Genomic DNA, 22138 nt, shown 5'->3' on the forward strand with positions numbered 1-22138 from the left:
CTGCGCTGCGCACGCAGAGCGTGCTGGAATGTGATTCCAACAAAGAGCAAAGACTCGATGCCTGTAGATGTAAAACACATCCGGTGTCTTTTAATGGCAGAAAAGAAAACCAGGCATTCTCTCATCGTGATTCACCATCATTTTGAAAACTCCCACTGCTGCTTATCAACCTTTTTCTCCCCGTGAATGATTTCTGAGCGTGCTGCGTGAGCTGCAGCGCTGGGGACGCTCCCTGCTCCCTGGCTGGCAGGGCAGCAGCCGGCTCCAGCCCAAGGGCCGACCCAGGAGCAGCACTGTCCATGCCGCGACCGCCGCTGACCCAGCTGCTCCCCAGATGTCTCCCTCCTGCCCAACCCCTATTGTATTGAATTTGCACAAAGGCCTCTGGCTCGCCCAGGTGTCAGAGTGCCCTGGAACAGGGAGAGAAAAGGGCTTTGTGAGCAATTTTCCAGTGGCAGTCAGTTTTCAATGGCTTAAGGAGGTTTGAAAACAAAGAATCTCTCTAATGAGCCCAGATGTGCTTTCTGCCTGACTTCTTCCTTGGGTGCATTGTTTTTAGCGCATGCTATCGAACTGTTTAAAGAATCACTGTGTAATCTCAGTCCTAGGTCAAGAGCTAGGTTTGTGTTTGACATGAGTTTTGTGACAAAAGTGCAATTGTAGTTTACGGAGTGTTTTAAACACAGCTGCAGGCATGTAGGAGAGCAAACACTGTAAAAGCAGCAGAATTTCCCTGGGCAGTTGTTTGCTTTGGCCACTGTAGGTAAATCGTCAGCTTTGCCTTTTGGATGAAGTGAACAGATGTGTGCATTGGGTAGTCCTTCCTGCCGCAGGCATTTCCTTAGGGAAGGGTACGTAAACAACTGTAAAATATTAATTAATTTTACTCCCTTCAGCAAAGGGTGCCCAGTCTTAACTGACTGGGGAAAAAGTAATTTTCATAAGGTCGTGGGGATGTGGGCCACTGAAACTGCGGTCACCAAACCAACCTTGTGAAAAGGCAAGCATCAAAAACTGGTGGCAGCATTTTGAGAGTCTGTTGGCATGTAAGAAAAGCCTATTATTGCCTCGTAAGGCCCTCCCACTGTTGGAAAGAATGATATATTTTTAAAACTACTTTCTGAAGTATCCTTGAAAGTAAGTGAGAATTTATAGCCTCATGTGTTTCTGGCTGTTTCTGTCATTTAGGAATCATAAGCGTGAAAAACCTAAAGCCTGAAGAAGCGTGTTTCCTCTCAATAGATGTGTTTTGAGATTTCTCCGTTCTGGCCATGTGTTCATGCTGGACCCGTCTGTCAGCCCTGCGGTTCTTGCCGGGCTGTGTTGCAGTGCAGAAACACTTCTGAGGTCGTCCAGCACGGAAAGCAAACGGGGTGGGCCAGGGGCGCTTTGTCAGGGGGCCTGGAGCCGTGGCCACTCGCCACTTGGTCGGGAGCTCCCTCCTGCTGGCCATCCAGCCCTGCCAGCCCTGCTTGGATCACCGGCAAAGTCACAACCAGTCGGAGTTGTGGCGAGCAGAGCGGGTGCGGCGCTTGGTCCCCAGGGTGTCACAGTGCCCGGCAGCAGGAGGAGGAGGGATTTGTACATGAACGCTACTGGTTACGCCTGTCTTTACTAACTGTTTTTATAGCTTCATAAACCAGGCCTATAAAATTGGCTATATTTGCAACATTAAGGAAGGATTGTCAGGAGGGACAAGACGCAAAAAGTAGCAGTATCTTCCCAGGGGACTCGCAAAAATGGCTGCTTCGCACGTCCCTTTTTCGGTCCGGTTGATCCTTCCGTGAGGCAAATAGGTGCCTGGGTACCAACAAATCCAACCCCTCTCCTGCAACGCCGCAGCCTGGGCGCTGCAGTGCTGTGCTAACTGCTGAGAGCAAGAAAGCAAACCTGCTCAGAAGCAACCCCCGAGTGAATTAGGCACCTTCCCTCGTCCAAGGGAACAGAAACGGGAAACAAACAGCAGCCGGAGCAAAGTCAGCTGGGCTTGGAATTCTCTGTCACCCTCCAGAGCCCGGGGATCTGCTACCACCGTATCTCTGTTGTGTGGTGCACCCCTATCTCTGCCGCAGTGACCAAGGACTTTGTGCAGAGCATCAGTGTCCTCTGCCCAGGAGGGACCAGGAGAACAAGGACATGGGCGATGCTTTCTGCGCATTTAAAAATTTGCTCTCTGCGTTAGGGATTACTGTTATTGTAAGGGAGTTTCCCCTCGTGTGCACTGTGTGTTTATTCCTGCTTTTCCCTCCCGCGAACAGGCCGAAGTACGGGGGCAGGTACTGCCTGGGAGAACGGAAGAGGTTCCGGATCTGCAACATCAGGCCGTGTCCCCCCGACAAGCCGTCCTTCCGCCAGGTCCAGTGCAGCCAGTTCAACCCCATGCTCTACAAGGGGAAGCTCTACAAATGGACGCCAGTGCCCAACAACAGTGAGTGCGCACAGCCTGCTGCCAGGCTTCTCCCGAAGCCCTAGCAGAGAGCCTTAGACAGATTCTTGCAATGGCTTGATCTTGCTGGAGCTGCCTGTAAAAGATTTGCCTTCCTTTTCCACCGGTCTTGCAGTGTATTTATGCCGTATTTTAAATTATGGCTGGGTTTGCAGGATTAATTTGTGTTGTCGGAGATGGTTACGTGGAGAGAAGGTGGCACCTGTCCGTGTGAGCCCAGGGCAACGCTGCTGCAGAAAGCAGGCGAATGAAGGCGTGCAGACCCCGGCTCCTCGGGTTCAGTTTCTGTCTGTTCGGCTCCCCAGTTAACCCCTGCGAGCTGCACTGCCGTCCAGAGGACGAATACTTCGCAGAAAAGCTGCGGGACGCTGTCATCGATGGGACTCCGTGCTACGAAATGAACGCCAGCCGGGACATGTGCATCAACGGCATCTGCAAGGTACGTCCCGCACCACGGTGGGCCGGGGGGGGCCAGCAGCACCCCCGTGCACCAGGAGCTGAGGAAGGGCTGGTGATCGGGGCTCTGCCCGCTGTCCCCACGCAGACGTTCCCTGACCTGTTTTGTTACCGTTTTTCTGTACAGAAACGAGGGTGAGCTCTCGATATTCACAAGATATTTGGTGCGGTGGTATTTAAGCCTCTTTGCTGCCTTCAAGGCAATAGAGCACAAAACCAAGGAAATCCACGAAGTACAGTTCACTTGAAAATAAGGCAGGGGAGATAGAAAGGGCAGACACTGGCAGACACCGCTCTGACCCACGGCCTGCAGCAATGGAGGTGGCTTCCCCAGCCCCAGCACCTCTCCCAGCGCTGGGGTTTGTTCTTCCTCCCGGGCTGTTGTTGTTCTTTCTTGGAAGCTCCGTACAAGCTGCAGCATGTGGCAGAGCTGCCTGGCTGCCGGCTGGGGAGGGCATCCCCAGCTCGGGAGGGACAGGACAAGGCTCAGAGAGAGCTGCGAGGAGGAGAAGGCAAGTCCTCATCTCCTTGTCACTTCCATGGAATTCTGGGTGCTGTCGAGGGCTGTCATGCAATGGACGGCGCAAAGAGCAGCAGGGAAAGTAATCAGTAAGCAAGTTTCAGCCTGTTACATAAAAACCATTGGTGGAAACTTCCTCCTCTTCCTGGCTGCGGTGCCAGTGGCACCAGGCAGAGGCTGATGGCAATCGCTCTGCACAGCAGGAGACTCAGAGAAGGTCACATTTCCTCCTTTAACTGTCTATAAGTTACTTCAAAGGCTGCAGCGCACAGATGCACAGGCGCGGGCTCGGGGGAGAGCTCAGGGGTCATGGTTTTTACTTGGCACATACAAAAGAGTGGGAGCCAGCAGCTCTCCTCAGCTGACGGCACACTCACTCAGAGCTGACTGCACACGTACAGTTGTCACTGACTGCACGCCTGCTGCTGGCTTCAACACCAGAATTAAACCTGGCTCAGTACAGAGCACTGCAGTAGCTAAAATAGTGTTCCTTCCAGCACGTGTGTGCAACTGGCTCCCAGGACACATCCTCATGGAGCTCAGACTAAAGGCTTCTCGGTGGCACGGGGCCCAGCTGGGCCCTTGGGGAATTGGCTGCAGTTTTTATTGTGCGGAGTCAGATGGAGGCTCCATTTGATCGAGCAATTTGGCAGCTGCCTAGGTCCGAGGTGTGGAGAGCTCCAGCAGAACGTAGGAAAGGTTTTTGGGAAGCGTTTTGAAACAGGATTGGCAGGGCCAAGGACCAGGAGGCTGGCCCAGCTAGGCACAGCTCTTAGCACGTGCCGACGGGCTCTGGGGACTCAGGGCTGCAGAGCAGGGCAGGGGGAGGTGCCGAGATGTGCCTCTGGCTTCTCAGAGCTGTGTGAACAGGATAGGGGGCTGCAGGCAAACGCTGGAGTAAGAAACCCGCATTGCAGCCACCCTGGGTGCGCCACCCATCTTGCAAAAAGACTCCAGCTCGCTCCACTCTGCAATCTATCTTCCTTTTTTCCTGCCGTCTCTCTGCTGAGGCTGGTCCTCATAACCGCGGTTGTTTCCCACATTTGGCTGCTGGTGCCAATTCCAGCGAATTCCTGGGGGGGCGCGGGCGCGGGGCCAGTGCTGATGGGGCTGTGTTGCAGAACGTGGGCTGTGACTACGAGATCGACTCCAACGCGGTGGAGGACCGGTGCGGCGTCTGCCACGGGGACGGCTCCACCTGCCACACCGTCAAGAAGATGTTCGAGGACAGCGAGGGGCTGGGTAAGGGTGCTCGGCACTGTCCCCACAGCAGGACTCCCCCGAGGGATAAAGACAAGCAGCACGCGCCGAGCTTTCGGCAGCCGCAGCCTCCCCAGGGACCAAATGTTTTGGTGGAAAGCGGTGGGGTGAGCAGAGCGGGCTTAGGGCAAACACACAGCTCCCAGCCACCGGAGAGCAGAAAAATGCGTTGTTGTTTTAAATGGTTTCCTTAAAACGACCCCCCCGGTCTGCAGAGCTCATTTTTCCCTTGATCAGCAGTGCACGGGGAGGGGGTGGTTTGCAAACAAAACCCCAGCGCTGCAGGGACGCCCTGGGAGGCAGCACCCCGGGAGGAGGGATGGCTCTGCAAGCACCGTCAGTGCCCCAGGCTGCAGGAACCCAAGGGACACGGGACTTCGTTTCTGTGTGTTCAGCTAGACCGGCACCAAGAGCCAGGCTCCCTCGTGCTGCTCATTTGCAGTGTTTCCTGAACCCAGGCTTGTTGATTTTGATGAGATAAGGTCCAAGCAGTAGCACAGGGAGGAGGGGAGTTGCCTTTCCACTTCTTGCCCCTCAGAAGAAAAATATTTCCTTACTGCTATTTGTATTTAATGACCTCAGAACAAATCTCTGCACCCTAAAGCTCCTTTGGAAAGGCTTAGGATGATTTTGTGGGTTGACAAGGACATGATGAAAGTGTGGTAAAGCCCTTGCCAGCACTCAGGTAGGAAACGTGTTTCTCTGATGTCTCCGAGAGACACCAGCACCCTGTCCCAAGGGGCACTTAGCTACCTACCCCAGGGAGCAGATCGTGTTCTTGATTCCCCCGGGGCAAATGTTTGGTTGCATCCCCAGGTTACGTTGATATTGGGATTATCCCCGTCGGAGCCCGAGAGATCCGCATCGAAGAAGTCGCAGAAGCCGGCAATTTTCTGGCACTGCGCAGTGAGGACCCAGAGAAGTATTTCCTGAACGGCGGCTGGACCATCCAGTGGAACGGGGATTACAGGGTGGCAGGCACCACCTTCACCTATGAGAGGACAGGGAACTGGGAGAACCTCACGTCCCCGGGGCCCACTGCGGAGCCCGTGTGGATCCAGGTACGGGCTGGGCTCTGCCTGCAGTCAGGGCCTGCAGCTGGGGGGGATGCGGGGGCAGAGCCGGGGGCTCTGCAGCCTTCCTGCGTGGGGCTGCGGTGAAGGGGTCTGTCGCGGCACTTCGTGGCCACCTCCGGGAAGGGGCCGCGTCCCCTCCCCAGTGCGTTTCTCCAGGAGCCGATGCCACCAGCAGCCGAACACACGCTGCTGGCCCAGGGAGCGCGTTTCTGAGCGCGGGGTGGGTCCGGTCCGCACTGCTTCCAGCTGAGCCTCGTCCAGCTTGCAGCATTCCTCAAAATATTTACACAGGAGAGAGAGTATGAAAAGAAATAGCTGGTTTCCGGAGGCTTTTTCCATATCTTATCAAGAGCAAGGGAAGAGCCCGTGGTGTTTCTGGCAGGACCGGAGCAGCCTGTGGGTCCAAGCGGGCTGCAGCGGTGGTGGAGGCACCAGGGAGCTGGGAGCTGTCACAGCATCACCCCTTGGCAGTGCCATGTCCCTGCCAGCATCGGGCCCCCGGCACTGCCCGGGGTCTGGGCAAGGGTTCACGCTCCTCGGGGGTGCTCAGGCAGGTCCAACGCCCGGGTGGTGCCTTTGTGGTTGTCGCCGGTCGGGCTCTGCTGGCTCACAACACTGCTGGAGGCAGAAAGTAAAAATCCAAGAGGATCACTTGAAATCCTCCGAAACAACAAGAATTTTCAAGTTTTACTCATTTTTCCACATGGGAATTCCAACTCCCCTAAAGTGAGTCGTGAGACCCCCGCGGCCCTGAGGAGGCGAGCCCGTCGTGGGGCAATGCTGCGTATGGCCAGGCAGGAGAGGTTATGGTTACACGCATAGTCCTAAAAAAAGCAGCACATTCCAAACAAATTGTGTTGCACAAGCGTGTTTCCAGCATGGTGGAAGTGCCGGGGAGGAGAGCATCTGCTGGTCCCCGGGGGCTGCTCCCCGTGGATCCTTATCCCCAATTCACCTGATGTGTCCTGGGGATGCTTTTAGTAAGAGCAACCTCGCCAGGCACCGCACCCCTCCTCGGCTGCAGCAGTGGCAGCTCCGGCTCTTAGCTTAAAATTGCCTGCTTTTGCTAACCAGTCCCACTCCATTAATTTTCACCTTGTTTCCATAGAAAAGAGTTGCCCAAGGGATTGCTTTTCGGCATAGCTTTATATTATATGGGCTTTGCACAGCTGTGCACAGGTTGTAACGCCCTGCGCCGAGGACGGCTGAAAGGCAGCGCGGGACCTGAGGATCCGGGGCCGTTGCTGCTAGGCAGCTTTCTGGGAAGCCGCTCGCTGCTGACGTGTGTTTGTGCACAGATCCTTGCCCCAGCGAAGTGCTCTGGGCTGGGTCAGTGGTGAGGGGTCCGCCAGGTCATGCAAAGCTTTCGAGAGCTGACGTCCCTGTCCCCAGAGGCCAAGTTTTCCTCTGGAGCAACCAGTGGGAACTGTCCCCCTGACTGTGGTCCAGCTGCTGTCAGGCTGAAGTTTCGGTTGGTGCAAAGCCGGCTCAGGTTTGACCGCCACAGTTAAAATCCGAGCAGTGTCCTGAAGGGTTGTGCACCGTGGAATGTGAAGATGCCTCCTCGAAATCACACCACGCGGGATATAGGAATGAGTCATGCTTGCGCCCTAGAGGTGCGCTTCATGGTTGTGGTTTAACCTTGTTTTTTCCCTTTTAACCACCCCCTGAGAAATGAAGAAAGAGATTGTCTCTCCTTGGGTGTGCTGCCTTCGTTAGCACAGCGGCAGGAGGAAACGGGGGGGTCCCCGCCGTGCGCTGCAGCCCGGGCTCGCGGAGCTGGGCGGGGAGGAGGATCAGGTCTGCGGGGAGCCTGGGGCTTGGGGCTTTGCGGAGCCCAGGTCTGATTCCTTTTGTGTGTGCGTTCCCGGCCTCGGTGCCCTGCTTGGTGCAGAGACGGGGTGGGCAGGGAGCTGTGTCCCTCCGACCCCAGCTCGCCGAGCAGCCCGAGCCAGCCAAAGGCTTGGGTTCGTGTTTTTGCAGAGGTTCAGTGTGAGAGGGACCCTCGGCTCCTCTGCCTCCAAGCCTTGCTTTCCCCTGCTAATAAGGACACTGGCGTGCTCAGCACCAGCAAATGGCTGGGATGCTTTCTGGGCTTCATAACCTAATTAAAACCTTTTGACAAAAATGTTTCAATATTCATGAAGAGGTTTTGGAAAGACGCCTTTGCTCCCGCAAAAGCTCCAAGAACAACAAAGCTTTGGCAATAATGGGAGCGCTTAGGCTAAAAAAAACACATTTAAACTCACAGCCTTTTGTGAGCGCTGACTGGTGCTGGGGGCGCTTTGGGCAGCAGTGACGTTAGCCATAGGAGCTGCCGCGCTCGTTTTGAGAGCAGCAAGAGCCACATTTCAAGCGGGGAGAACTTAATGGCATTCCTTCCAGCGCGTGTTACCAGCCAGCCACTGCGCGGGTGTTTGCTGCCGGGGGGCTCCTTGCTGAGCGTGGTGGCACACACAAAACGTCCTCACCCAGCGCTGCCTGGGGCAGGGACATCGGGGCCCTTCGCGGGGAAGGACCCAGCCGTGCCGAACCTCGAGGAGCTCCTCGGATTGAGCTGCATTTGGCAGCGGGACCGGAGGGAATTAACAAGGAAATCCTGCCAGGCTCTTTGGCAGAGCAGACATAAAACCAAAGTCCTGGAAGCTCTCGGTGCTCTTGCTGCTGTTTTTTGTTATTACCTGACGTTTCCACAAGCCCAGCGCTCTCAGCAGGGCCAGCTGGGGCGCTTCTGCTCTCACACTGCTTTGAGCGCTTGTCGAGTGCGTTTTCCGACACGGTCGTGTGCTGCTGCTGGGGTACAGCAGCCAGACCAGCACCGTCCCTGGCCAACAGTGAGAGAGGGAGGACAAACGCTGCTCTGGTACGGAGCTGGGCAGAGAGTGACGTCTGTATGGCCGTGCTGGGTGGGTTGTTATCTCCTGGAAACCTCTGCAATGCAATGTCCATCCCGACTGCCCCGCGCTGACCACGTCTCTCACCACCTGCCGTCTCCCCACAGCTGCTGTTCCAGGAGACCAACCCCGGCGTGCGCTACCAGTACACCATCCAGCGGCCGGCCGACAGCGAGAACGAGATCGAGCAGGCCGAGTTCCTCTGGCGCTTCGGCTCCTGGACCACGTGCACCGCCACGTGCGGCACCGGTGAGTCCAGCAGAGCGTCCCTGCGCCACGGGGCACGCAAAGGGCCGGAGGCAACGCTCAGCCCAGCAAACATCACTTCTCCTCCATTAGTCCCCGGTCTCTTTCTCACTCTAGGCAATGTAAATGCTGATGGGACTTTGTGGTGCAGGGAGGCAGCAGGACCTGTGCTGTCCCTGTGCTGCACCATGCGCCACAGCAGGCACCGGAGAGGCGGCTGGTGGCAAGAGCTGCACATCCTCCGTGCCACGCTCCCCATCGCAGCCGGATCAGAGCACTCCGCTGGCATTTGGCTTAGAAATTCCTGGGGCTTTGGTTTCAGTAGGTCTTGAGGATGACAAAAAAAGGCAGCATGTGCTGAGGTCGTAACTCCCTAGCGGCCCCTGCCATGCTCAGCCACAGGGGCCCGCGCTTTATCAGCTCCTCAGTTTGGTGTCCTGTTACCGCGCCGGGTGTCCCTGGGCCATCAGGCTGATCGAGACAAAAAGCTTTAGCGAAATCAGAGAGGGTCAAATGGCCGGTCTGCGGCCTGGCCGGGCCGCTGGAGGGGAGGTCATTTCAGGAGCTTGGCGGGGGCAGAACATCACAGTCCTGTGCGCGCACTGTGTCCTGTCTTCCCCTCCTCTTCGCTGTGTCCCAGGCGCCCTGGGCTCCAAGGGATGGGAAGCTTTCGAGGGATGTGTGTGTGAGCATGTGTGGCCGTTCGGTCTCACAGCACTCCGCGGAGCTGACAGCAGTGAGTGTTTTCGCTTTACTCCATAAACAGACGTCAGAAGGATCAGATCTCTCTCTCTTTCTCTCTCTCTCTCTCTCGGCTTTTTGGCTTTCTCCCCAGCTGAACGTTCCCCAGCAGCAGGGCAGGGCTGAGCATGGCGCTGGGCTGCGCTCAGACTACGGCTGCGGGCACCCACGGGCAGGGAGCAGATCCTGCACGTGGCATGGGGCGAGGCTGGGGGCAGAGAGTGCTTCCTTGAGAGCAGCCATGCATTGGCTCCGGGTAAAAGTTAAAGGGAAGAAAGAAGGATCCCTCTGTGTGAAAAGCAAAGGGAGTTCGCTGACACCTGTCCTTTTTAGGCAGCATGGAAGGCCAGGAGACGTTTCCTGCCTGCTCCTGGTAGGTGTGGGTCGATTCCTGCCTTGAAGCAGGAGGGATGTGGTGCTGCATGAGTTTGCTGAGCTTTTTACCTATTCTTGCTATGAGCTCTTTGCTGTGGATTTGCGTGGGTGCCCATGACACACTGCACTGCGGCACGTGCAGTCAAACAGGACGGGAAGCAAGCTCTCTTGCTTTTATTTAAAACCAACTTTCCATCGCATCGTTGGGTTGACAGCTTCCAGAACAGAAGGGAAATGTAGGAGCACATCAGGCACGAGCTGGCCAGTGAGATTGGTCACCCCACGGTTGTTCCCAGAGCTGAGATATTTGGGATTCGGGAGAGCTGGGCACAGGGGCCCCATCTCTGCCAGCTTCGTGCTCAGAAACCTCGGAGCGCCAGGGCCGCAGCGCCCGGGAGCTCTCCCCAGCAGAGCTCAGCAGCTCCGGGCCCGTCCGCGCTCAGCTGGCCGGCGTTATTTACAGCTCTCCCGAGTCACGGGTCAAGTATGTGTTGCAAAAAGCAGGACAAAAGCCGACAGCGAGGCAGTGTGTTGGAAGTGAGGTCATCCTGAAAAATGTCACCCCTGAGTGCTGCGCAACGGGGGCAGGAGGCTTCGGGGTGATTTATCCACGAGCTGCAGCAGGGCAGGAGGCTGCCGAAAGGAGCTGTGCTGCTGCCAGTTCGCTTCTTGTCGGAAAGCCCCCCCTGCGCGGCTGGGTGTGAGCGTGCACACGCAGGCACGTGCACACACGCGCAGCGGCCGTCCCCAGGCACGCTCCTGCACCTGGTTTTGGCAGCCCCCAAAGCCCAGTGCCCACGATGACAGGTTTTACTCAGGAGCTCTTCGCTCAGCCGTTGTCCCAGCCTAACTTGCCCAGAGATGCCCCGCTGCGTGTCCGGGGCTGCAAAGGGCTCAGCCACCAGGACCGGGCTGGGATTGCTGTGGAAATTCAGCAGTGGGAAGCGGCAGGAGGGTGAGTGTCTGTGCTTTTAGCCTCTCTTGTCCCTGAGAAGTGCTTGTTGGTAAAGAGACCAGGAGGAGGAGTGGGGAAGACCCGTGGAAATTCTTGGCATTTCTTAGGTGTTTCCCGACAGCCCTAAGCCCTGAAAGAGCAGGTAGGATCTGACACCTTTTTTTTTTTTTAAGGGAGTACAAGATTTGCCAAATCTTTCTGCGTTCTGTTTCTAGCTTTCTGCTTGAGCAGCCCTGGCCCCCATCCCGGGGCAGGATCCGTGGTTTGCCTCATGCTGGGCACCCCAGGGAGGTGCTTCGGCTGTCACCCACTACTGGCACCCCAGGGCCACTGCCTAGGCTGCACCAGTGGCAGTTACACCCCAGCCCAGGCTGTCCCCACCTGTGGAGCTGGGTGCGCAGGGTCGTTTCCCAGCACAGTTACATTCCCCGGCTCTAACCACAGAGGGATCATACCACATTTCGGGTGTCCAGCTCTTCTTTTCCCACCTGGGTACGATGGGAGTGTTGGTGCCATTGGCAGCATGCGACGGGCACGTGCAGTGGCACCAGAGCTCAGCAGAGGTGGGCCCTCAGGTTTCAGTTTCAGTTTCGGTGAAGGTTTCAGTTTCTTTCTTCTGGTTTTGGTATCTGAGGGTTACGGCAAGGCCTCCTGCTGCTTGCTGACAGGATGCTCAGTGATCTGCTTGGGGTTGCGTGTAGAGCCAAGCCTTGTCTGTGTCCCCAGGGGTGCAGAGGCAGATCGTGCACTGCGTGGAAAAGCTGGCCGGCATTGTGGAGGAGCGATACTGCGACGCGCTGACCCGGCCCGACGACCAGCAAAGGACGTGCAACGAGGAGCCCTGCCCCGCCAGGTCTGCTGTCTTCTCCTTTGCTCCTTCTCAGCACAACTTCGATGCCCGAACCACCCCAGCAGGGGCAGCAGGGGCCTGGGGCTGGCACAGGGCAGGTGCTGGCTGCAGCACACACGTTTTCCCTGCTCATCTTCCCCCAGGTGGTGGGTCGGCGAGTGGCAAAAGTGCTCGGCCACGTGCGGGACATCGGGGCTGATGAAGAGGACGGTGCTCTGCATCCAGAGCGTGGGGCTGGACGAGCAGAGGGCCTTGCAGCAAGCGGACTGCCAGCACCTCTCCAAGCCAGAGTCCACCGCTCCCTGCCATCGGGATGTCCCCTGTCCCTCTCAGTGGGCCGTGGGGAACTGGTCAGAGGTGAGACAGAGAGCTGGGGTGGTCGCGGTTCCCTGCAAAGGTGGCCAGAGCACGGACGAGGTGCCACCAAGATGTCCTCAGCCCGGAGCAGGCAAGAGCTCTCCTGGCTACTGAAGTGAATCTGGGGCTTGCGTTATAGTACCAGATCGCACAGAAAGGAATTTCGTGGCACAGAGAGGTCTCGGGAAGGAACAAGCACCGGTATTTTTACCATTTTCTCTTCCTCTCCGAGTTTTGCTGCTTTCTCAATCGGGCAAGGCCGTGCTCCGTGCTCGATGCAGAGGGGGCAGAAACAGGACGTGTTAAAGCCTTCAATGTGTTTTCCAGCCCCGCAAGTCTTTCCCCTTTGTTCTGGCAGAAACCTTACGACTATTTCCTGCTTGCAGAGGCAAGGTGCTGCGGGCCAGCCAGGGTCTAGCTGTGCTGTGCACGTGCGTGGCGGCGGGTGGGCGTCTGCTCTGCACCCGCACGAGCTGGCACGGGGCTGCGCCGCCTTGCTGCTGCTGCCAGGAATGGGGCTTGTCCCAGTCTCGTAACTCCTAATTTGAGCAGTGGTTTCAGAAAGTGTTCAGCGCGAAGAAAAGTACCAGGAGACAAATCAGAGCCCGGGAGCAGAGCTCGTTGCTAAGAAACAAAGAGAATAAAAATGTGAACAGAAAATTCGAAGGCTAAATGAGAGCTAGTTGGAAATATTTTTCTAGGGGCCCACAAAAGCCACAATTGCACGGTTGAGAAAGAAGGCTGCCGTAGTTTAAAGGAAAAGCCCTGAATCCCAAGTTGCCCCGGGGTCCGTGCTCCGCATGGAGCCAGCGCGCGCTGTCACAGTGCTCCTCTTTGGCTTTGCCATCTCCACGTCTGTGAAACCATGAAAAACGCGCCTGAGATTTTAAGATGTCTGTGACTTTTCTGTTCTTCCTTCACTTAAAGTGAGAGTCCTCTTTCTTCTCCATTGCCACCACCACCAATAAGTGGAGAAGCTTGAGGGGCTGAGAAGCTTTCCGGAAACGTGGTCCATCTACCCAGTGCCAATAAGAGGGGTCCTTTGCTTTTGTGTACTTGCAGCCCCTCGGGCAGGGCAGCACGTGTGTCTCATGGGGAGCCCACCGGAGCTGAAGGGGGGATTTGCAAGTCTGCTGAGCCTGGGTGTTTAAGCACTTCGGTGGGCCCGGGAGGTGGTGCCTTCAGAAAGACCCCGCAGCAATGCTCATCCAGCTTTACCGGCTCCCTGGAGAAGCTGCGATGCTCTCGGACGCGCTGGTTGTTGGCTGCTAACACACGAGGGTCTGCCTGCGGAGCATCTGTCTCCTGCTCCCAGAGGCACGTCCCGCTGTGCAGCTTGGCACAGCGATGCCTCCTGCAGCGATGCCTCCTGCAGTCCCGTGCGTGGTGCTGAACTCCCCCCGCCAGCGCTGCTCCTTCCTCCTGTGAAGCTTCTAACGGCAGCGGTTTCTTATCTGTGCCTTGGGGGCTCTCCTGATAACCGAGGCTTGGCAAATAACCTCCTCCTGTGAGAGCCGTGCTACCTGGAGCTTATCTCCTGGATGGAGCTGGAGCCATTTGCTAAGAAGTTTTGGCTGCGTGGTGGAAGCTGAGCTCTGAGCTTCCCCCTGATCCGGCAGCACCGTCCTGGTGGGGCGAGGCAGCTTGCTGGCACCTCGCTGCAGAGGCGGATAAATGGAGATGTTGGATTTCAGTGGCGTTGCGTGGTGGGTGGAAATGCCCAGCCGTGATGTTCTGAACCCTGCCTGGTGCCAGACACATTTCTGGGGGTCGCTTCCACTCATCATTTCCCAGGAGACTCGGAGCCAGGAGATTGCAGCTGGCATGGGGGCGGCACCTCGCTGGGCAGCCCGGGGACGGCCCCTGCCTGGGGACACGTGTCCCACAGTGGGGGGCACGTCCCGCAGAGGGGGGCCTGCTGGGAACCCCCGGGGACCAGTGCAGGATGTGCTGCGGGTCCCATCCAGGCACTGGGCCCTTGCAAGGACTGAGCAAAACCAAGAAAGGCTCAAAGGACACGAGTCTGGATTGTTTGAGGACCACATCTCCAGGCCAGCCCAGCGCAGAGGCGCTGCAGACACCCCGAGGGCTCTGTCTGCCCACCTTACGCTCTTACCTTCCAGCGCTGGTGGCCGCGCACCAAACCCCTGCCCCAGCCCATCCGTTTTCATCCAGAGAACAGCGATTTTTGCAGAAACCCCCTCTGCTGGGTTTGTTTGACTTGGTGATTATTTATTCTTGCTGGCTGGGCTGTGTGAGCGTGTTGCTGTACGTGACTAATGCTCTGCGCAGCTGCCACAGCAAACTGCAGCAGCCCGTGGCTTCTGCAACCCACATGTGGTGGTCGTAGCGCCACGGTTTACTTATCTTGAAGAAAACGTTGCCGTCCCTCGCTGCAGTTTGTGGGTTTCTTCTCTACTGAGCAACCTCAAAGAGACCGTTATGGTGGAGGGGAGGGTGTCTGCCACAAAGCCACTCATTGATCCTCGCTTTTTTCCTTTGCTTGCTAGGACAACACCCCCGTTATTATCTCCTTCTTTAAAACATTCTCTTCCAGAAGAAGAGATGTAATTCATGGAGATAGGTCACTTAGAGAAGACCTATTAGATCATCTTATCCAAAGCCCTTTACAATGCTCATCTCCCGGGAAAATCACTTCTGGCTGCAGTGCCGGTCAGGGATCACCCTGAGCAAAACGCCCTGCAGTACGTACCCCCTGCTGAGGCGGTCCTTAAGGGGGAGACGGCCCCGGAGCTCAGCAGGCACGCCGACTGCCCCGCACCACGACGGGACCTGCACAGCCCAGGGACCCGGGTGGGTGGTGGCAGAGGCAGAGCCACGGGAAGCCCCTCGCCCGCTGCCCAGACCAACGCTTCCGCCTGGCATCCTACATCTCCCGTGCTCTCCTCTCTGAAATGTTCGTTTCTCTTCCTTCCCTAGTGCTCAGCAACGTGTGGCAATGGAACACAAAGGCGCCCTGTGTACTGCAGCAATAATACCCAAGCGACTTGTGACCCTGAACAAAGACCCAGCTCGGAAACTATTTGCTCCTTGCCACAGTGCCAGATGAAATTGGACAACGCCAACGCCGACTGGTCTGGCAGTGGCTCTTCCAGCAGAGAAATGTTTAATGAGATAGACTACATCGCCAATAACCATATCACTGAATTTAACCCCCTAATTCCAAACATCCCAGAGTCCAGTGATGTCAATATCATAACTGAGGAGGACTTCTCATCCAGAAAAGGAAACGTCTTCGTTGATGATTTTTACTACGATTATAATTTTATCAACTTCCATGAGGATCTGTCGTATTACCCCTTCACTGAGAAAGAAACCAAAAGCGAGGGCCCTAAGCCCGAGCTGAGCAGCAACGATGTGGAGGAGCCTCCTGAGCTGCCCGCAGATGTCCTGCACGCCGTGGAGCCAGGAGGAGGAGCAAATGGGGACGAGCTGGTGAAGCAAAGCGAAGCAAATGTTTCTGCTCCTGTGCACAGCGAAGGGGAGGCAGAGTCGGGGGGTTTAGTCGTCAGTGACCTCCTTGGCATGGCCCCTGAGCACAGGGGAACCAGCACAACCGCTCCCAGCACGGCCACAGCTGCTCCCACAAGTGATGAGGGGGGAGCAGTGCTCGTGCCCCGCTCCGAGGAGCTGCTGCCCACCCAGCCTGCGGCAAGTCGTGGCTCTCCCAGCAGCCTGGGTAACCTGCTCCCCGATCAGCCCGCAGGTGCCGTGCTGGCAGGCACTGTTCCTGCGTGGGATGCTGCAGCCCGCAGCCTCGCTCCCTGGGCTCCGGCTGCTCCCTCCGCGCCGCTGCCTGTTGACAGGGGCAGTGCTGGTGCAGACAGCACGTCCCACAGCCTGCAGCGCGTGGGAGAGCCTGGGAACAGAGGCCGTGCAAGCACGGCGGCTCCTGACAACGCTGCCAGCGCTGGGAAGGGCCGGGAAAACTCATGGGAAACGGGTTTTGTCATCACCAGTGATGATAACGGTGCTGCCTCCAAGACCGAAGAGCAGGAAGAGCTGGCAGAAATACCAGCACCAGAGGGGACTGCGCACATGCACGCGACAGAAGAGGGGACACGCAATGTGGCAGAGGGGACCCGTCCGACCTTCCCCACCGCCCACAGACCGCAGCAGGAGGTGGGCAGGCACGCTGAAGGCGCTGGTCCCGTTGCAAGCCCCCATCCTGCAGGTGCTACGAGGAGCCCCCCGTGGGAGGCATGGCCGCAGGCGGGGCACCGCACCCCCCCGTCCCTCACCTCGGCCCCCTTCGTGGCCACAACCGCCCTGCCAGCACCCGTGTCCGTGTCCCCCGCCACGCCTGGGTCGCCCACCCGGCTCGCCTCCAGCGGCCTCACCCCGAGAGCTGCCCTGGCGCCAGCCCCCCCGGCGTCCCCAGCTCGCAGCCCTCCCGCAGGAACATCGCCCCCTGAGCCCCCACCGGCGGCGTGGACCGAGGGGAGGCTGGGGGAGACGCGGGTGCTGCACCACCCGGAGCCAGCCGCCCCCCACGCCCCCCAGACCTCCAGCGTGGCCCAGATCGGCAGCACCGCTCCGGGGCGGCGCTCCCCATCGGCAGCCCCGGGGACATTTGCTTACGGTGACGGGGACCAGGAGGGATCCCAGCCCGCTCCCACCCCCCCGGGGCTCTGGGGGCAGGACGAGGCTTTGCTGCTGCCATCCACTGCTGAAACAGCCACTGCGACGCCCAGCTGGGAGGTCGGCAGCTGGAGCGAGGTAGGTGTTGTGCCCCATTATTGTGTCCCATCAGAGGTGTAACGGGGCTGGGTTGGAGGTAGCAGACCTGTCCCTTCCCCAGGACCACTCTGTGGGGCGCTGCTCTCTGCGCGCAGCTAACGCAGGCGTTTTTGCATTTGCGTCAAATGCTGACAGCACCAAGTGCCATGGGGTGAAGGCAGCGTGAGCCGGGTGCCTGCGGCCCTCTCTGCGGCCAGAACTCTGTCGGGCACCGGCCGTGGCAGCTCCTCGCCCTCTGCGGTGGCGCTGCCGGCTCAGGAGGAGCTGAGAGCACTGAGCCCCTGCTCCGTGGCTGGGCACATGGCGAGAGCAGAGTCTGGCCCGGGAGCAAACTGCTGTCATGTTATAGGCGAGAGTGGTTTAAAATACGCCACAAAATGGCAGAAGTTTAAATGTCAAGGCTAAGGTGCATTAAGGCTGCAAATTACCGCAGGGAAGGGGCTGTGCTTAACGTAGTGAATGGGGGATTATCTGTAATTATCGGCTATCACTTGACTGCATAGCTGTCCCGTGGCTGCTCTTGCAGTGACAGACAAATGGCTTCTGCAATCCGTGGTAATGGGCTTTTATCAGAAAGCACAAAAATAAGAAGCCTTCTGTGCCGCAAACCGCTGGAGACCGAGCACCGGGGAACTCTTTTAAGGAGGTTGCACAAAGGAGCCAGTAACTGGGAGGACAATAGTTGGTGTCAGTAAAATACGGTCACACCTGTGGGCTTTGTGAAAGGGCACCGAGCGTCTCCGAGTGCTCCCCACGGAGCCGGCGGGACGTCGGCAGCGTTGGAGGGAGCCCTGCTCTCGGTTTCAGCACCGGGGCAGGGCCTGGCACGGGGTTACGCCGGTCTCACTAAGCCAGTCTGTTCTGAAAGCCCTGCGCAGGCTTTTGAGGTGGAAAGGCTGCTACAAAATAATTCAGAGCAGTCTAGAAAGTGAGGGGTGAATCCAAAAGAGGAGATGTCGGCACTGCCTGTCAAGAGGGAATGAACCGGAGAGGAAAATTCACTCGAGCTTGGAGCAGTCAGGAAGCAGAGGACAGGCAGCGCTTGGGGAAGGCAGGCGGGCACAAAGGGTGTGAAAGAGATCGTTGTAAGAACAGCAAACCCCTGGAGCCGTTAGTGCTAGCTAGTGGAGATCGAGCAATGAAGAAACCTAAAGCCACCCCCACCACCCGGAGATCCCCCCGCAAGGAAAGGACGTCTCAGACTAGGAGCACCTGCACAGCTCTGCAGGAGAAGGTTTTCCTCCTTCACCCCCCCAGAAGGGGCCGCCTGCCTCTCACAGCGGGGTTTTAGCCCAGGCAGGGCGAGGCGCAGGCTCTGGCGAAGCTCCTTCATCCCCCGGCCGTGCCTCACCGCGGCCCGGTCCCGTTCCTCCGGCACCCTCCTGATCCCCGGGGGGAGGCCGTGAGCCGAGCACCCGCTGCGGCCCCCGGGTGCGTTAGGGGCTGCCTTGTTTTCGCAGTGCTCGGCCACCTGCGGCGTGGGCGCGATCTGGCGGAGCGTGCGCTGCAGCACCGGCACCGAGCGGCACTGCGCTGCTGCCAGCAAGCCCGTCCCCGCTCGGAGGTGCTCCCTGAGGCCGTGCTCGTCCTGGCGCGTGGGGAACTGGAGTAAGGTAAGCAGGCGTGCACCCGGGCCCTGCCTCTCCTTCCACAGCATTTCCCTTCGTTACACACAGAGACAGGGAAGCAGCAGGTGCCTGCCATGCGGGCGGTTACTTGCTGTCAGTCTGTGCTCTTGCCCCATGGATTGCAAAGGCGGGGGATCAGGTTTTGCACTTGCCACTGAGTTTAAACTGCTTTATCCCACAATAACGGGGTGGTTTAAAAGCCAGCACTGCAGAAGCTAATTGAAGGAAGCTTTGAAAGTCTCTGAAAAGAGCTGTTGAGAATCCACAGGAGCAGGATGTGTTTGCAGTTAGGTTGGAGGAGTCTGCTGGGTTAAACAGCGGTGAACAGCCCTTGTTATTCTGCGTGGCCTCGATCTCCGAGATACGTGGATGGGAGATCAGCAGCTGTCTGATGCAAAAAGACTTTGTTCTGTTACAGCTGGGAGCTCCACAGACTTTTAGGTGTAAAGAGGCTGAGCATTATCCCAAGCCAACCCAAGGCAGAGCGTGTCAGTACGTTATTTTATTCCACGGGTCACGTCCCAGAGGGACTCCCCTGCCCCAGCCCCTTGCTGCAGCGTGACGTGCCTCTCCTTTGCCCAGTGCTCCAGGAACTGCGGTGGAGGGGTGAAGGTTCGGGACGTGCACTGCATCGACACCAGAGACCAGAGGCTCCTGCGGCCCTTCCACTGCCAGGCTGTCCTCTACAAACCGCCGACGCAGATGCCCTGCCAGAGCGCGCCGTGCCTGGACTGGTACACGTCCTCCTGGAGAGAGGTAGGAGCTGCTGGCCAGGGCTGAGCAGTGCCCGCGCACCCCAGCGCCTCGCGGCAGGGCGTTGTGCCTGGCTTGGCCATGGTGCATGAGGAGGTGTGTCAGCTGGGTTTTTTCAAAAGTTTTGAGAGCTCTTTGTAGATAAATGCAAGAGGAGGCAGTTGTTTGTTGTCTTTTACCAAAAAGTGAGCTGTAAGGTCATGGTGAGCAGTGAGGCCGTCTCAGAAGCAGTCTACAGCATGTGTGCTTGTGATGCGATGTTTCACACATGCAGTTATTTTTTGTATCTCCCCCTGGAAGCGTGCTGGGCTGGCACCTCGTGTTTGCCCACAGCACGAGGCACAGGGCAGCTGCTGCAGGGGAGGTGTGCGGCCGGGAGGGGTGAGCATCGCCTGAGCCCGGGCCATTGTCCTGGGCAGGGAGGCAGAGGGCTGAGGCTGACTGTTAAATGTAGGAGCAGATGCTTGCAGCATGTCTCCTGTATCTGCCTGCCTCTGGAAAACTTGAAGCTAGTTTAGAGCACCCATCTCCAAAAAGGAGACCACACGCTGATAGCAGCTGGAGCTGCGAAGTTGGTATTTGACCCTGGAAGCAGTTTGTGTTTGCTTATGTGTCGGTAGGGGCATTTTTCATATTTTTCTCCTTAAGAGTCCAATGCACGGAGTGTGTCTGCTGTTCCGTTACACTGTCGGCTTCCCCTTTTGACGAGTTTTGTCTCTGCAGTGCTCAGAGCCCTGCGGCGGGGGGGAGCAGGAGCGCCTGGTGACGTGCCCGGAGCTGAGCCGCTGCGATGAGGCACTACGGCCCAACAACACCCGGCCCTGCAACACCCACCCCTGCACCAGCTGGGTGGTGGGCTCCTGGGGACAGGTGAGCAGATGCGAGCGGCGAGGCACAGTTCTCCCATGAGCTCTGCGCTGGATCAGCATCCTCCTCGCCGTGCTGGTGCAGCTCCTCCACGGAGCTCTGGGTTGAGAGGTGCTGTGTGCCCCTCCCGTGGTTTCTTTACAAAAGCAATAGATAAAGATGTCCCTGGTGCTGTCATTGCCATGGCTGCTGAAGTCAATAAGCTTGGTCAGCGCCATCTGCCCCACGCCCGAGTTGGCCGGGCACCCTCGTCTGCAGCACGTGGCAGCGGCAGAATGGGAACAGCTCTCTTGCACAAATGCAAGGAGCAGGGGTAAAAAAACAGCCTTCCAAACCAAACCGGGGAGCGGTGCAATAACAGCATAAAAACTCCCCAGGGCCCGGTGCTGCCGGCCCAGCTGACGGCTCTGCCTGCTCCCGCAGTGCTCGGCGCCCTGCGGCGGGGGCGTCCAGCGGCGCCAGGTGAAGTGCATCAACACGCAGACGGGGCAGGTGGAGGAGGACAGCAGCCTCTGCGACCACGAGCCCTGGCCCGAGAGCACGCAGAAGTGCAACCCGCAGGACTGCGAAGGCACCGAGGCGGGTGAGTGAGTGATGCCCCCTGGGCCGTTCTACTCCTGATGACTAAACATTCTCTCTTTAATGTGATCGTGCTCCCCAAGAGCTTGTGTGAGCTGGTTGGTATCACCCCTTCCCAGGCAGCACACACAGCCGGTGCCACTCTGCCATTCAGGCAGTTGCCAACAGACAGCCCCGCTTGGTTTCGAGGAGATGGGCGTAAACGTGTGTCTGGGTCGTGCTGCAGTGCCTGGATGTTCGGGGTTGAGGTTGGGGTTGATGTTTTACTTTACATAAGGTTGGCAGAAGTCATAATGGAGAAAGGCAAGAGGTACAGGAGATTACGCGCTGTCGCTGGGCGTGAAAACTTCAAGCTTCACGCAAGGGAGCTGCACTTCCAGTGCGAGCACAGAGTGCTCCCGAGCACCCATGCAGGTGTGACCACACATGCAGTGCTTTGCCCTCCATCATCCTCTGTGGTGGTTGGAGACACTACCTCTGTCCAGCACCATGGATGTGTTTTCTAGCCAGGCTCAGAGCCGTTCTTTATTTTTCTCCTCCCCGTCTCTCACTTGTCAGCCCCCCGGGCTGTGCAGTTGTGTGGTTGGGGGCTGGGTGCGGGACCCGAGAGCTGGGCGGCGTACCAAGAGCAGCGCTGATCTCCAGGGCTGGCGCGTGCTGGTGGCACTGCTGCTGCTGCTGAGCAGGAGGGAAAATCAGAGCGAGGGTCAGCCTGCCGAAAATCAGCGTGGCTGTGAGAGGATGAGCTGGATGGGGCCACTCGGGGGATGCCGAAACCTGGAAAGCAGGACAGGGGGAGGGACCTGGGTGTGAACACAGGAGGGTTGGCAGCAGCTGGCGGGCAGGGGGACGGGAAGGAAGGGAGGTCTGTGCTCGTGCCGGAGTGGGGTGAGCGGAGGGGCAGCACGCCGAAGGGCAGGCTTTGTCCTGGGATCAGCGACGCTGCACGGTTGGAAGGAGTTCTAAAAAAGCACTCGACGTTAATTGCAAGCTGGAGGGAGGGTTTCATACGTTACTTGTATAAGGCTAGTTTGGCTAACCAGTAATTAAGTGGGAATATTCAAACCGTCTATAAATGTCCAGAGCATTCAGCTGTCAAGGGGCTGGGGGTGTTTGTAGGGCCGTGAGTGGGAGCTGGGATTTACGTGCCCGGGGCAGCAGCGCCACCCAGCCAAGGGACCGCCAGCGCCCACCCGAGTGAGCAACTGGGCTGCTGTGGAGGGACCTGGGGCAGAAGTGATGTGTTCCTCGGAAAGAGGAAGCCAGAACTAAAGACCAAGAGGTGAAGCTTTCTGACCATTATAAAACTTTTGAGACCAGCATGGGCTCACCATGAGAAAAATCAGGTAAGACCAGGTCTCTGGCGCCTGTGGA

At 57.9% G+C, this 22138-nt stretch overlaps 1 protein-coding gene across 1 annotated transcript in view; it reads left to right on the forward strand.

Annotated features, from left to right (window-relative positions):
• The window catches only part of ADAMTS7 (ADAM metallopeptidase with thrombospondin type 1 motif 7), a 50184-nt gene that overhangs the window by 19236 nt on the left and 8810 nt on the right, over nucleotides 1-22138 (forward strand). Inside the window, exons 12-23 of the mRNA XM_040570046.1 lie at nucleotides 2259-2428; nucleotides 2752-2885; nucleotides 4544-4664; nucleotides 5499-5743; nucleotides 8760-8901; nucleotides 11696-11822; nucleotides 11963-12176; nucleotides 15117-16916; nucleotides 18398-18550; nucleotides 19148-19321; nucleotides 20042-20188; nucleotides 20609-20768. Of these exons, the coding sequence (XP_040425980.1) occupies nucleotides 2259-2428; nucleotides 2752-2885; nucleotides 4544-4664; nucleotides 5499-5743; nucleotides 8760-8901; nucleotides 11696-11822; nucleotides 11963-12176; nucleotides 15117-16916; nucleotides 18398-18550; nucleotides 19148-19321; nucleotides 20042-20188; nucleotides 20609-20768 (3587 nt within the window). The remainder of the gene's footprint in view (nucleotides 1-2258; nucleotides 2429-2751; nucleotides 2886-4543; nucleotides 4665-5498; nucleotides 5744-8759; nucleotides 8902-11695; nucleotides 11823-11962; nucleotides 12177-15116; nucleotides 16917-18397; nucleotides 18551-19147; nucleotides 19322-20041; nucleotides 20189-20608; nucleotides 20769-22138) is intronic.

Source organism: Cygnus olor, chromosome 11 (assembly GCF_009769625.2).
Source record: "Cygnus olor isolate bCygOlo1 chromosome 11, bCygOlo1.pri.v2, whole genome shotgun sequence".
In the NCBI taxonomy this organism is placed as follows: Eukaryota; Metazoa; Chordata; class Aves; order Anseriformes; family Anatidae; genus Cygnus; species Cygnus olor.